Source organism: Sceloporus occidentalis, unplaced genomic scaffold (assembly GCF_023333645.1).
Source record: "Sceloporus occidentalis isolate IW3139 unplaced genomic scaffold, rSceOcc1.0.p SCAF_44, whole genome shotgun sequence".
Taxonomy (NCBI): domain Eukaryota; kingdom Metazoa; phylum Chordata; class Lepidosauria; order Squamata; family Phrynosomatidae; genus Sceloporus; species Sceloporus occidentalis.
In genome coordinates this window covers 4,293,260-4,309,484 of record NW_028317024.1, presented here as the reverse complement: position 1 = coordinate 4,309,484, position 16,225 = coordinate 4,293,260, and the positions used below count along the sequence as shown (strand labels likewise).

At 44.3% G+C, this 16,225-nt stretch overlaps 1 protein-coding gene across 1 annotated transcript in view; it reads left to right on the top strand.

The window, feature by feature from the left end:
- Positions 1-15,481, top strand: part of LOC149289605 (1,25-dihydroxyvitamin D(3) 24-hydroxylase, mitochondrial-like) — a 34,331-nt gene extending 18,850 nt beyond the window's left edge. The window contains exons 8-11 of the mRNA XM_089490417.1: positions 10,179-10,345; positions 10,447-10,525; positions 13,310-13,507; positions 15,371-15,481. Of these exons, the coding sequence (XP_089346543.1) occupies positions 10,179-10,345; positions 10,447-10,525; positions 13,310-13,507; positions 15,371-15,481 (555 nt within the window). The remainder of the gene's footprint in view (positions 1-10,178; positions 10,346-10,446; positions 10,526-13,309; positions 13,508-15,370) is intronic.
- The last annotated feature ends 744 nt before the right edge of the window (positions 15,482-16,225 follow it).

The following is a 16,225-nucleotide window of genomic DNA, read 5'->3' as shown; positions in this document are numbered from 1 at the left end:
TTTTAGGCCCGTGTAAATTCAAATTAAAAATAAAATACTGCTAGTTATATAAATAGTTAATCTTGAGTTAATAATTTAATAACTTTAGCACTTTGGCAGATTGCACACAACAGCACAGTGCAGTTGTGCATAGTTTTACTTTTTAAGCAGTAGCACTGAAGAGAAATTCCTCTAATTTTTTTGTCTTTAATTTGTTTTTCCTTTTTTTTTTTAATTTTTTTTTTTTAATTTTTTTATAGTTTTTTAAACACTACACTACACACACACAACACAAAATTTGAAATGGATCCTCCTTTTGGGACTAAGGAGGGACAAGCTCCATCTACCACCACCACCAGCAGCAGCAGCACCACCACCAGTTCTAAGATGCAGCCTTTGCGTCAGTCTAGTCGGCCAAGTAGGCCAAGCTCTCGCTTATCATTTGGGGAAGCATTGCTTGAAGGATCATCAAGTAAAGAAAAGGCACCACAAGCAGGCAGTAGTAGGGCTGCTAGGCCCACATGCTCTATGGTTTTTTACGGAAAGCCTAAAGCACTAGAAGCACGTTCAAAGTTAAAGGGTAGCACAACTAGTACTTCTACTAGCCCAGTCAGTAAAAAGAAGTGCCTTTTGCCCCAAGCAGCATCTTCCCCATCCACGAGCAGCATGCAAGGTACCAAGCAGAGCCAAATTAGCAGCAAGACTCAGAGGGGTTTTCCCAAACCAAAGCGATCTCATTCCTTTGTAGGGAAAACCACCACCACCTCTACCACCACTAGTGCTGCGCCTACTGTTCTCCCCAGTACCGCCACACCATGTCCTCCTAGCACCTCTAGCAAGCCACCAAGTCCTTACAATATTTTTGTAAAGACAGTTAGAGAGATGGCTACGCATAGTGGAACTCCAGCTAGCGAGGTAGCAGAGGAGCCTGAGACTGAGAGGCCAAGTGCAGAGTCTGTTCTTCCTGCTCGCACTACTACTAGTCACGATATCAGTCTTAGCTCCAGCCTAGCAGGAATTCCATTTGATCTGGCTAATGAAGAACTAGACTATGAGCCAGAGGAAGTAGAGGAGATGAGTGGTCAGGAATCAGATTCCTCAGGGAGCAGTGTCCAAATGACTAGTGCACAATTTTCCCCTGAGCCTCCACCTTCTCCGCTGCAATCATCACCACCACCAGCAGCAGCAAAGCCTACCAAATCTGCTAGACTTAAAGCAGTTAGCAGTCCCACTATGGCCAGTACTGGTAGTACCACCAGTGCCACCACCACTAGTTCTGCTGCTGTTCATCCACCCCGAGCAGTAGAAGCAGCACCCAAGGCACACCCCAAGGCTATGCGCGCCCCAATTTGGGAGCACTTTGAAAATGTTGAAGAAGGGCGCTATGGAAAGTGCAAACATTGTGGGAAGCTAATAAGCAGAGGGAAAGTGTCTGGCCATTTTACCAGTGCTAGCATGAAGCATCACCTCAGCACTCAATACAACGATGTAACATAGTAACATAGTAACATAGTTCATAAGGTTGAAAAAAGACCAAAGTCCATCAAGTTCAACCTATATACATATTGTGTCCCTACTGTGTTGATCCAGAGGAAGGCAAAAAACCCTTATGAAGCAGATGCCAATTGCCCCATACCAGGGGGAAAATTCCTTCCCGACTCCAAATATGGCAATCAGAATAAATCCCTGGATCAACGTTCTGTCCCTATTAATCTAATATCCATAACTTGTAATATTATTGCTTTCAAGAAACACGTCCAGGCTCCTTTTGAACTCTTTTATTGAGTTTACCATCACCACTTCCTCTGGCAGAGAGTTCCATAATCTCACCGCTCTTACTGTAAAGAACCCCCGTCTGTGCTGGTGTAGAAAACTTCTTTCCTCCAGCCGTAGAGGATGTCCCCTTGTTATAGATACAGTCCTGGGTATAAATAGGTCCTGGGAGTGATCTCTGTACTGTCCCCTTATATATTTATACATAGTTATTAAGTCCCCCCTAAGCCGTCTTTTTTCCAAACTAAATAACCCCAATTCTGATAATCTTTCTGGGTACTGTAGTCCTCCCATTCCCCTTATTACTCTGGTTGCCCGTCTTTGAACCCTCTCCAGCTCCACTATATCTTTCTTGTACACTGGTGCCCAGTACTGTACACAGTATTCCATGTGTGGTCTGACTAGTGACTTGTACAGGGGTAGAATTATTTCCTTCTCGTGGGCATCTATGCCCCTTTTGATGCACCCCATGATTTTATTTGCCTTAGCAGCAGCTGCCTGACACTGGTCGCTACAGGTAAATTTACTGTTAACTAAAACTCCTAAGTCCTTTTCCATGTCAGTCGTCCCCAGTGTTTTCCCATTTAATACATATTCCCAGCCTGGATTTTTCTTCCCCATGTGCATAACCTTACATTTATCTGTGTTGAACCTCATCTGCCACATCCCAGCCCAAGCCTCCAACCTATGCAGATCCATTTGTAATCGTGCGCTGTCCTCTATTGGGGAAAGATGCAGAAGTAAAACGTAGTGCAGGCAGCATAGCTGGTGGCCGTGGTACTACAACAACAACTAGTACCATCTCCAGAGACAGTGGTAAAACCCCAACAGCTGCTTCTGAGCCAATAGCAGCAGCTAGTGCTGGCAGCCAGAGACCAAGGCAGGTTGGAGCACTGCATGCCCAGCCCACCCTGGAAGAATTCCACTCCAAGAGAACAATGCCCAAACAGCAGGCCAATAAAGTAACGCGACTTATTGGTCAGTTCATTGCTGTTCGGGGGGCATCCTTCTCCATGATTGAAGGGGAGCCTTTCAAACAATTGATGGCAGCTGTGGCTAAAATATTCTGCATGCGATGAGGAAAATGTTTAGCCTTTGGGTGGGAGCAGAAGCAGGCACCAATGTTGAAGTTGGTTTTGTGGTAACTGACGGAGGTGCCAATATGGTGAAAGGGCTGCGAGATGGTCATATTGTTGGTGTGCGCTGTGCAGCCCACATCATCCATCTTGTAGTGAAGGCAGCAATGTCAGAAGGAACTAATGTGGCAGCAGTAGTTCTGTCCCGCTGCAGAAAGATCGCTGGGCACTTTCACCATAGTGTTAAGGCTAGCCAACTTTTGAGGGAAGAGCAAGCGAGGTCAGGTCTTCACGCACACTGGCTACGTCAGGATGTCAGTACACGGTGGAACTCCACGCTGGAGAGGATTTTGGAGCAGCAGAGGGCAATCCATAATCTTGCCTCAGAGCATAATATTGGGATTACATCTCCATTGAATAGGGAGGATTGGACAGTGATCGCCCAGCTAGTGGCAGTCCTTAAACCATTCAGGGATGCCACAGAAAATTTAAACTCAAACACTGCCAGTCTGGCCCAGGTAATCCCAGTGTTCTCCCATCTAGGCAGCAAGATGGATGTGTTCCTTGAAAACCGTGAGGCTGTTCAAGGTGGCACTCTACATCCTGATGTAGCAGCCATAGTCAGGAAGCTGAAGGATCTGCTAAAAGTACACCTTCGCAACGCATGGAAGAGAGTCCCGAAATGATGCTAGCGTGCCTTTGCGATCCAAGAATTAAGGGAAAGCTAGCTTTGAAATTCAATGTTCTCAGTAGCTACCGGGAGCAATTGGTCAACAAGGTGCGTGACTGGCAGCGTAAAATGGGAATGCTGTCCGAGAAGGGAGAGGTGCAGGAGGAGGAAGAGATTATGTGGTCTGCTTCTCCTAGCAGCAGCATCAGCAGCAGTGCCACAAGCATCACAATAACACAGCTGAGTGGAGCAGCTGCGTTTTGGGAAGAGCCACTTGGGAGTATAGTTGGACCATCTGACAGAGCTAGCAGCAGAAAGGAGAGTAGTGCTGCTGAAATGGTCAAACTTTACCTCTGTGAAGTTCCTTCTGCACCTAATGTTGATCCTCTCATGGGTTGCGCAGCAGCTTCTATCATGTCCGCCAATCACTGTTCAAAGTGAGCGCGTGTTTTCTATGACTGGAAACATACTGAGTCCACAGCGCTCACGCATGGCACCTCATCTGATGGAGCAGAATGCCTTTCTTAAATTCAATCTGCCCAAGTTGGGTTACCCATCTCTTAGCTTGGAAAGTAAAAATTTTTTTCTCTAATGTTTAAGGTAGTTTCTCCCCCTGGTTGCACGTGTTTGTGGTGTGGCAACGTCTGCTACCTCCGCCGGTGTAGCCAATTTACGTTAGGGCCTAGTGTCTGAGTTCTGGAAGTCCGCTCCCAAACGCCATGGACTGACAGACTTTGATGCTTTGCCCTGGGGTGAAACAGGTGAGCGGGTCGTCAATTGCCCACTCATTTGCCTTTCCCAATGCTGCTGCTGCTGGTTGTGGTGCCAGCGTCTCTTCTCTGTCAGTTCGCTTCCTGGCTAGTGTCATGCCTCAAATGTCCAAAATGTTTAAGGTAGTTTCTCCCCCTGGCTGCGTCTGTTTGCGGTGTGGCAACGTCTGCTACCTCCGCCGGTGTAGCCAATTTACGCTAGGGCCTAGTGTTTGAGTTCTGGAAGTCCGCTCCCAAACGCCATGGACTGACAGACTTTGATGCTTTGCCCTGGGGTGAAACAGGTGAGCGGGTCGTCAATTGCCCACTCATTCAACTTTCCCAATGCTGCTGGTGGTGGTGGTGCCAGAGTCTCTTCTCTGCCAGTTCACTTCCTGGCTAGTGTCATGCCTCAAATGTCCAAAATGTTCAAGGTAGTTTCTCCCCCTGGCTGCGTCTGTTTGCGGTGTGGCAACGCCTGCTACCTCCGCTGGTGTAGCCAATTTACGCTAGGGCCTAGTGTCTGAGCTCTCGAAGTCCGCTTCCAAACGCCTAGGACTGACAGTCTTTGGATACTTTGCCCTTGGGTGAAACAGGTGAGCAGGGTCGTCAATTGCCCCCTTATTCACCTTTTTCCGTTTCCAACGCTGCTGCTGGTGGTGGTGCCAGCATCTTTTGCCAGTTCGCTTCCTGGCTAAAGTCATGCCTCAAATGTCCAAAATGTTCAAGGTAGTTTCTCCCCCTGGTTGCACTTGTTTGCGGTGTGGCAACGCCTGCTACCGCCGCCGGTGTAGCTAATTTACGCTAGGGCCTTGTGTCTGAGTTCTGTAAGTCCGCTCCCAAACGCCAAGGACTGACAGTCTTTGGATGCTTTGCCCTGGGGTGAAACAGGTGAGCGGGTCGCTAATTGCCCACTCATTCGCCTTTCCCAATGCTGCTGCTGGTGGTGGTGCCAGCGTCTCTTCTCTGCCAGTTCGCTTCCTGGCTAGTGTCATGTCTCAAATGTCCCTAATGGTAAGGGTAGTTTCTCCCCCTGGCTGCGTCTGTTTGCGGTGTGGCAACGCCTGCTACCTCCGCCAGTGTAGCCAGCTTACGCTAGGGCCTTGTGTCTGAGCTCTGGAAGTCCGCTCCCAAACGTCTAGGACTGACAGTGTTTGGATGCTTTGCTCTGGGGTGAAACAGGTGAGCGGGTCGCCAATTGCCCACTCATTCGCCTTTCCCAATGCTGCTGCTGGTGGTGGTGCCAGCACCTCTTCTCTGCCAGTTCGCTTCCTGGCTAGTGTCATGCCTCAAATGTCCCTAATGGTAAGGGTAGTTTCTCCCCCTGGCTGCGTCTGTTTGTGGTGTGGCAACGCCTGCTACCTCCGCCGGAGTGGCCAGCTTACGCTAGGGCCTAGTGTCTGAGTTCTGGAAGTCCGCTGCCAAACGTCTAAGACTGACAGACTTTGATGCTTTGCCCTGGGGTGAAACAGGTGAGCGGGTCATCAATTGCCCACTCATTTGCCTTTCCCAATGCTGCTGCTGCTGGTTGTGGTGCCAGCGTCTCTTCTCTGCCAGTTCTCTTCCTGGCTACAGTCGTGCCCAAAATGTCCCTAATGGTAAGGGCAGTTTCTCCCCCCTGGCTGCCTCTGTTTGCGGTGTGGCAACGTCTGCTTCCTCCGCCGGAGTGGCCAGCTTACGCTAGGGCCTAGTGTCTGAGCTCTGGAAGTCTGCTGCCAAATGTCTAAGACTGATAGTGTTTGGGTGCTTTGCCCTGGGGTGAAACAGGTGAGCGGGTCGTCAATTGCCCACTCATTTGCCTTTCCCAATGCTGCTGCTACTGGTTGTGGTGCCAGCGTCTCTTCTCTGCCAGTTCGCTTCCTGGCTAGTGTCATGCCTCAAATGTCCAAAATGTTTAAGGTAGTTTCTCCCCCTGGCTGCGTCTGTTTGCGGTGTGGCAACGTCTGCTTCCTCCGCCGGTGTAGCCAATTTACGCTAGGGCCTAGTGTCTGAGTTCTGGAAGTCCGCTCCCAAACGCCATGGACTGACAGACTTTGATGCTTTGCCCTGGGGTGAAATAGGTGAGCGGGTCGTCAATTGCCCACTCATTCAACTTTCCCAATGCTGCTGCTGGTGGTGGTGGTGCCAGCGTCTCTTCTCTGCCAGTTCTCTTCCTGGCTACAGTCGTGCCCAAAATGTCCCTAATGGTAAGGGCAGTTTCTCCCCCCTGGCTGCCTCTGTTTGCGGTGTGGCAAAGCCTGCTACTTCCGCCGGAGTGGCCAGCTTACGCTAGGGCCTAGTGTCTGAGCTCTGTAAGTCTGCTGCCAAACGTCTAAGACTGATAGTGTTTGGGTGCTTTGCCCTGGGGTGAAACAGGTGAGTGGGTCGCCAATTGCCCACTCATTCGCCTTTCCAATTTTTTAATGCTGGTGGTGGTGCCAGCATCTCTTCTCTGCCAGTTCGCTTCCTGGCTAGAGTCATGCTTAAAATGTCCCGAATGGTAAGGGTAGTTTCTCCCCCCTGGCTGCCTCTGTTTGCGGTGTGGCAACGCCTGCTACCTCCGCTGGAGTGGCCAGGTTACGCTAGGGCCTAGTGTCTGAGCTCTGGAAGTCTGCTGCCAAACGTCTAAGACTGACAGTGTTTGGGTGCTTTGCCCTGGGGTGAAACAGGTGAGCGGGTCGGCAATTGCCCACTCATTCGCCTTTTCTATTTCCTTTTCCATTTCCATTTCATTTTTTTCCGTCTGATACACAACCAACTAAACATAACACACAACACATAACACAAATAACACAGTGACATAACACACACAACACACACACAACACATAACACAATAACACAGTGACATAACACACATAACACACACACACGTACAATGCACAAATCACAAAGAAGGACCTTTCCTCCTGTTATTTGCCCTGGCCTTCACTTCTACACTCACTAATAGCATTACATTAACGCTATAACTGACACTTCACCCTATAACATTTTTCCATCCACATACCTGCCAACAGACCCAACTTTTTCAGGGACAGTCCTCCTTTTTTCCTGTCCTATCAAATTTAGCTAAACTAGGTATGCTAGTGCACATAAGTATAGCTGGGTAGGGTAGCACTACAACATTAAATAAATATAATAAAGTAAATAATAAATATAACTTTAAAATAAAATTAAATAAACCCATTAAAATTAAAATTAAATTATTATTTAGACATAACACATCTTTAACCAAAACAGTACACTGCTAATAATCTTAAACATAACCGTACATTAACCCTAAGCTATTTTTTAGTTCGTGTCCAACATTTTTCCATTCGCAAATGAAGATGAAACGAGCACGAAAAATGTCTACGAATATTCGTCCGAAGAGAAGACAGGAATGGGTGAATATTCGCGGAATACGAAGATTTTTTTTCCCCCGAAGACGAGCACGAAGACGAACACGAAGAGCCCCCTGGTACCCAAGGGGCCCAACTCCTTGGAATTCCAACTCTGCCAGCTTTGCGTCCAACTTGAACAGGGCAGCCTGATTCAGCCAGATGGCACAGTTTGCATTGCCCATGAGGCAGAGCGCCTGTTGAGTCCACTCGCGAACCAGGAACGCATCTAAAGGCCCTCAGCCAGGGTCTCAGGTCAATGGACCCGACATGTCTAAGAGTTTATCCTGGGAAGAGCACAACCCCTGCTCAATACCCTTTCTGGGATCCTTCCCAGTCTTGGTTAGAAAAAGTCACAAAGGACTGATCAAATCCAGGGGTGTTGGATACCTTAGCTGGGAGAGTGGGGCGTGGACATTCAAACCTAAGTCTCTGACAGACCTCCTTATCCAAAGGGCGGCGAAGCCAATATTTGAGAAACTCCACAATGTGGAGGAGTCCATTCCGCAGACCATGGGTGTCTCAGTGATCTCGGGTCAAAGAGTGGAATGCTCAAGTTATCCCGGATTTCAAATGATTGATCCTGTCCAGTGGTTGAGAACTTAGAGTTCTCAAACAAGGCGTCATGCCCGAATCCTGCAAGGGGAGGAGAGCCAGGGAATCCAGCTCGGCACTTGTCCAGTACCTCGTACTGGCTAGATCTGTGGCCGGTGTGGTGTCAGATTCCGGAATGGCAGGAAGGGAGACACTCTTAGATCTCTTGCGTGGATGTTCCGGGTCAGTGGAGGAATGTGAGACACTCGCATCTGAACCTTCACCACTAACCAGGGAAGCAAAAGGTTGGGTAGGACGGGCGAAATGGACCTCTGCCAGTGCGGCCGGTAGGGATGCAGGCAGTGCTTGGAAGGAGGCGGGAATAGGAGGCTCAGAATCTTCAGCCATGGTACTCCAATGTGTTTCCAAAAAACACAGACGGAGAAGAAACGGCGAGACAAAAAACGGGGGTCACCCGAATGCACCTGTGGGGGTCACCCACTAATGAAACCGCCAAATTAGAAAAAGAACCAGCACAGGGTTAGTTACAGGAGTCAGCCTGTGTAAATCTAGTGGGCCTAGGCCCTAAATCAAGAAAGGGGGGTCACCCCAGCCCATGGACTCAACAGGTCCCAGTTATAATCGGCTCTAATTTGCAGGTAGCAATAAAAGCCTAAAGTGGAGAGGCTCAAAGTGGTGGGGGGTCACCCCAAAGTCCAGCAATCTGCTTGGTTTAGTTTATAGTACAGAGGAGAACTGAAATTAAAAATTCTTAGGCCCTTAAAGGTGAAAGGGACAGACAGGTGATGAGCTAGGCCCGAGCAAAAAAATATTATACCCATATTCTTATCAGAAACAGGTCAAATATGTTACATAGCATGTGTATCCATAATATTCCACCCATAATCCCCATATATGAAAATATTTATAAACATATTCTTATCAGAAACAGGTCAAACATGTTCCTTGCCATGTGCATGATATTGCACAATCCCCATGTTTAGAAAATATATTCCAAGATGATGATAGTCGAAATAGGTAAAATCTGGTGTTAGCACATACATGTACCATATTAAATCAATAATCTAGCCCTAGAAATGTTTTGACTCATTTTTCTATTATTTCTATAGAATTTACTATGATTCCATTATAAAACTGTATATATTTCAACAAATAAATAGTTACATTTGCAGCTTCTTTTTGAAACTTAGTAGTTGCAATTTAGTATCAAGAACTACAGAAAAGAACATATTTTGATTTACCATGTATGAGTGTAAAAAGTGTACTGACACCTAGTGATAGTGATGAGCATTGCAGCCAATCATCCCATCATCCAATCTTCCCAATATGCTGTTTAGTATGTCCCTAAAATAATATAGATAATAATAATAACCATAAAAGTCATCAATCATAAACTGGAAGGTTCTCACCTGGAGGCTAAGCAGCAAAGAAAGAGGAGGAATGGCTGGGCTCTTGGACTGATATAGGGTGTTTTGCTTTATCCCGATTGGTTGTTTTTCTTGTTTCATGTTAACTGTTTTGCTGCTGGAAGTTAATCAGTAAAGAAGGAAATGCAAAATATAAAGCCTCCTGTCTTGCTATAAAATTCACACTGATTCACTCCTGACTTGCTGGGGTAGAGAAAAAAAATATTTCTTATGATTATGTGTTATGGTTTGCAAGTTAGTGATATGTATAAAACATAGGATAAGTAGTGTTGTACCTTTGTTAATACATTAATAAAAATAATTCATAAATAAAAGATATGAAACAGAAACGCTAAAAAGTAATTCACTGGCATTTAGAAAGAGAAAGTAAATTATATAATGTATATGGGGAATAAATATGAATTATGCAAAAACATGCAAAATATATATTTTATGTACAGTATTTGATATGGAAAAGTTCTGTTGAACATAAAATAAAAACAACATGTCATTTCATGAAATGTAATATATTCATTAAACTCTTGAATGTCTCTCTCCATATTCGAATATGCCAGCTCCCTGATTATGTGCTTTTTTGTTTTTCATTTATAGACTGCAAATTCATTAATGTGGCTGATATATAATATTTCAAGAAACTACAATGTACAAGAAAAACTTCTACAGGAAATTCAAAATGTGTTGCCAGAAGGACAATCGCCAACTGCTGACACCCTACAAAAGATGCCTTATTTAAAGTCTTGTATAAAAGAATCAATGAGGTATTCTGATATCAAGAAAGGACATTATTATCACAATAATAATCATTAATATCACAACTCTGAAATAAATAATTTTATCATATTTTATGCCATTGTTATAGGCTAACACCTACAATACCATTTACAAGTCGGACACTTGAGGAAGACACAAACCTTGGTGGATTTTTGATTCCTCGTGGTGTGAGTATTGAACCTGCTAACCTGTAAATTCATAACTATTAGACTTGTGCAGTTAGATTAATATAAAAAAAATTTTTGGAATAAATAATTTTTAGAAATTTTGTTGAATCTGTCGATTCATACGAATGTTAAAAAACAAGGAGGGAGCAACCAGGGGAGGGCTGGCAGCCCAAGGCCTGGGGGGCAATTCTAGTCAACTGGCCATTGTGTCGCTGCAAGCGACATTGAAAGCGGCTGTCGTGCGGCAGTCACTCCACCGGCGCCTAATGAAATCAAAGCGGCCGGCGTGCATGCACCGCGCCGCCCAATGGCCGTGCCTCAGCTCTTCATCCCACCCCTTTTAAGACATGGGACAAAGAGCTGAGGCACAGCCATTGGGTCAGACTGCCGCATGATGCAGGGGCGTACCGAGAGTATTTGGCACCTGTGGCATATAGTGTATGTAGCACCCTCCACACACACACACTTTAAAACGGCATAGTTTCTATGGTAAGGCAAACATTGACAGGGGTACAGCATAGCTATTATATACTGAGGCACACATTGACGTCAATGCGTGCCTATCACTATACATTGAGCCAGACACTGACAATACTGCACTACAACCCCTATCACTATATACTAAGCCAAACATTGATGTGGTGTAGGCCTACCACGTCAGTGACTGGCTTAGTATATAGTAGGGATGCACCGAAATGAAAATTCTGGACCTAAACTGAAAATTCAGCATTCACTTGGCCAAAACCAAAAAAAAACAACCCAAAAACTTTAAAATACTTTATTAAAAGTAACTCACCAAAATTAGACTAAAAAAAAATCAACAACAATATTAATTAATTTATATATATATATATATATATATATATATATATATATAATTAACAGCAATCACAATCCTATCATGCCCAGGTTCTTGCATGTGCTGGCTGACTTAGCATGATAGGAGTGTGATTGCTGTTTGCAATATATATATATATATATATATAATTATTCTGTCCAATAAAAGTGTTGTTAACACACCAAAGTTGGACCAAAAAAAAAATTGATAACAGCAATCACACTCCTATCATGCCTAGGCAGCCAGTATATGCTGGAATCTGGGCATGAAAGTAATGTGATTACAGCCTATGCCATGCTATCACCCAACACTTACACATCCATGCTATCTGAAACCCTCATTCACAAACATTCAGCATAACACCCATCACTCTCACACACTATCCACTCTCCCTGAATCTTGTCCTACCTTTCTTCTGTCAATGTCACTTTTCCTCCTCCCCTTCATTCTTCCTCTTCTTCTGTGTCCTGTCCTTCCGTTGCGGAAGATGGTGGGCGTGGCTTCAGTGTTTTTCTCAAATCCTGGCGCACAAGTCCTGCCACAGTTGCCGCGCCGGCACCCCTCAGATGAGCGGCAGGTACGCTACCGGCACGACGGCCGCATTCAATCCAGCCGCAAACTAAGCAGCTGTGTTGAATATCCGTCTGCCGCCCATCCGGCCGGCCCACTGGCCCGGATTCAGGGCGGCCTGGGGGGCAATTGCCCCCCTGCCCCCCGGCCCAGCCCGCCCCTGGGAGCAACAAACAAAACAAACGAAAACAAGGGAGAAAGCTCAGAATTTTAATTTGAGAATCATTGGTTAATTTATGGATTGCAAGTAGTTTATTGTGTTTTTTTGTGTTATGTGTAAGGTGTAGTGCTGTGGTAGTGAAGTGAGCTAGAAGTGTGGGGTAGAGTGGTGGAGGCATTTGTGAAAGTATTTCCGATAAAGGTATGGTTTGCGTGTTTGGGGGAAAAAAATCTCTCTCACTCCCAACATCCCCGACAACTGCCTTAGTGTCTACCCTTCACTGCTTCCTGTCTGCACCATAGACTTTTCCGGTGCACTGGTGTCAGCTATTATGAAACAGAAACTATTTGCACAACAGGGTGGATCCCCCATGCACAAAAGATGGGACAACCTCTTCCCCCATTACGCTAATCACATAAGAGGGAGGAAAAAAATCAGCAATGTGGGAAATGTTTGGAAGGGAGGGGATTGGAGCAATAAAGCTATGCTATGCTATAAGCTATGGATCTGCAGGCTTGCTCAAGTTAAGAAGTGATAGCAATTGGAAATCAGTATACGTGCTTTACGCTATGAATAGTACGTTTACACATTAAGCCACCAATGGATATAAACCTGCAATGCCTTTTTCTTTTTTGCCCTTTGTTTATATAAGATATATTTAGTAATAAGTAATAAGCAACATATACAAAATATATACATTTACAGGAAGGTGGTCTGGGGAGCAATTGGTTCCTAGGCCAGTTCAAATTCTTCACTTAGGGGCAAATTCATCAGGCAGGGCTAGCCCAATGTGACCCTTAACACTGGGCCAGACTGCTCTGGCATGTTGGTGCTTAGCAGGGTCATGTAGAGTGACATTATGTGCAATTATGTGTAGTAGAAGGCAGCTCATATCATATACCAGAAGATGCAAACCCGGGCAGTAGATAAGTTAAGGTAAACTCTAATTAAAAGAGTTTGGGTGTCAGTATAAGCTAAAAGATTGTATGGGGCTGATATAGAGTGATGGCGGGCCGGGGGGGCCCACTTAGATGTGCTTGCACTGACCTGTACCTAAATAAGTGCAATGAAAGTTACAATGTTGTGTTACAAAAAATAAACCTAATGAAAATGCATCATAAATAGGGAAGATGGACATTGAGAATTACAATTTGGAATGGAATTTCTTTCAGGGTTATTGTTAATGAATCATTTTTATTTTTTATTTTGAAAATAGACCATTGCAATGATTAACTTTCATGCAATGACTTGGAATGATGACTTCTTTCCCAATGCACGAGAATACAAACCTGAGAGATGGGAGAAGGAAAAGAGGTCACTCAACCCATTTGCAAACACTCCATTTGGAACTGGCAAAAGAATGTGCATTGGAAGGCGTTTGGCTGAATTACAGCTTCAGTTGGCCCTATGTTGGGTAAACTTGTGTACTTTTATATCAAGTATAAAATTACCAATGTTAGAAATTTCACTTACTCTGTCTAGTGTACAAATGAAGTTATCTTCCCTTCACACCAAACATCTGTTTGATTTGTGTTAAACATATATGAGAAAATATCAGGAAGAAAAATGGTTCACTACAGCAGAGCTGTAGCTAGCTCCTTTTGGGCCTGAGGTAAGAACAGAAAATGTACCCCCTCAATATATTTTTAAACAGGTTATTTTGTGGGAAGGTAAATAAATTGCCCCTGAACTACATATATAAGGGCTTGCCCCAGGAACCAGGAAGACTGCAGTCACATGATTTACCCAGCACCCAGATTACACCCACAGTGCTCTCTACTCATAATCTCAGGTCTCCTCTCAGTCTGGATCTCTCATATCCACACTCTCTGGAATCTGAGTACTGGGAATCTGAGCACTGGGAGACCCCGACCAAGGATAGAGATGGACATTATTTATGGCAGACATTTTCACATTTGCTGGACAGCAGAGGAAAATATTGCATAGTTTCCCTAGGGTCAAAGGTTTTAGAGTGAATAATTCTGAATCCTTTAGGCCCAAAGCAGTAACGGTACCGCTTCCCTTTGTCATTATCCCTCCTACCTTTTCTCTCTACTTCTTCCTTTTCTACTTTACCACGCCACCTTTTTTCTTTGATCCCCTTTCTAATTATCTCTCTTTTCTTTCGTTATCTCATTTCTCAAACTTTTCTTTATCTCTCCTTCTATTTCACTTCAAATGTCCCCTTTCTCTTTATCTTATCTCTCTCCTTTCTTTCTCTCTCCCCTTTCTCCATATCTCCCCCTTCTCTCTTTCTTCTCATCTCTCATTATCTCTCTCCCTTCTCCCTACATCTCCCCTTATTCTTTATATCTCCCTTTTCTTATTATCTCTCACTCTTTTTCTCCATTCTTTGTTTTTTCTCATTATCTTCCACTTCCCACTATATTTCTTCATCTCTCCTCTTTCTCATTACCTCTTATATCCTTGCCTTTTCTCCCTCCTCCTTATTATCTCTCCCTTATATTTTTCTCTCCATTTTCTTACTATCGCTCCTCTTTCTCCCCATCTATATCTTCCCTTTCTCTATTATCTTTCTGAAGTCCTGTAGTGGGACCAGGAGTTCTGTACCTACAGACGTCTGTTTCAGCACTACATCGTGCTGTGCATGGCTTCAGTGCTTTGCGACGGGATATGACATCATATCCTGGTGCTCAGCATTAATAGCCAGCATGCTTCACAAGGTAGCAGTGAAACAGAGGTCCATATGGATGGACCTCATGCTCCCTCTGTTTTGGGCCGGTAAGAAGGAGATCCATGAATTCCCCAAACAACCCTGCTCCTACAGCAGCAGTCGCACACACCAAAGGCCGACTGCCTCAGGTTTGTAGGCCTGCTGCACCTGAAGTGTGTGTCTCACTTGCCTCACTCTTCTTATGACTCTGTACTGCAGAAATGAAGTAGTGACTTGAAAAGGTTATGGTTTTGTCAAAGGTCAGTTAGTTGCAGTGCAGAGAAGGAAGAGCTGTGCTTCATAGTATCTTGTCACAATGTTCCTGGCAATGTACTGGAAAATAGATTGTACCCCTATTGTAACATAATTTTGTATAACTACACCATAGTGTGGGGTTCAGCCAAGCCTAGCACAATTGCAGTGTCTCCACAATTTCTAATTGTTGAGATTCCTGGAGCACAGGTTTACAAAACAACCAGATGCCATGACAATTACTATGATTAACCAGAAGGAAAAGAGAGATACGAGTACTATATTTTTTTTTAAAGAAATTAATTTAAATATGATGATTTAGCGATAACAATATATGTTTTAATTTTGCAGTTAATAAAGAATTTTCAATTTAATGCAACTGATGAAGAACCAGTAAAGGCTATTGTCTCTGGATTGATGATACCAACACGGAAATTGCCAGTATCATTGAAAAAGCGATAAGTAGGCTTAATTAACATTAACATTTTTTTTCTTATGAACTTTTATGCTTTCCCAATTATTTACAAAATAGAGATGCAAAAAAGACACACAACCCCTTAATATTTTTCTGTATCTAGGCATAATTTAGATATTATTTATTTCATTTCTACTATCCTTCACTCTTTCTATCATTTTTATATATCTTTTGTTGGACCATTTATAAACAAAATTCCAAAAATGTAAAAGGCTGCAAAAGAGAAACAAGGACACATCATATACACTTACACTACATGGACAAAAGTTTTGGAACACTTCACCATTGCACCAAGACTTTAGATGGGACTTTTAGAGTGTTTATGTGGGAATTTTTGCCTATTCATCCAGTAGAGCATTTCTGAGGCCAGGCATTGATCTTGGACAATAAGGCCTGGCTCGCAATCTCTGTTCCAGTTCATCCCAAATGTGTTTGATGGGGTTGAGGTCAGGCTCTGTGTGGAGCAGTCAAGTTCCTTCACAACAAACTCATCCAACCATGTCTTTATGGACCTTGCTTTATGCACTGAGGTACAGTCATGCTGGAATAGAAAAGGGCCTTCCTCAAACTGTTCCTACAAGGTTGGAAGCATAGCATTGTCCAATATGACATGGTATGTGGAAGCATTAAGATTTCCCTTCACTGGAAGTAAGGGACCAGCCCAACCCTTTAAAAACATCCCTGTACCATTACCCCTCCTCCACCAAATTTCACACTTGGCACAATGCAGT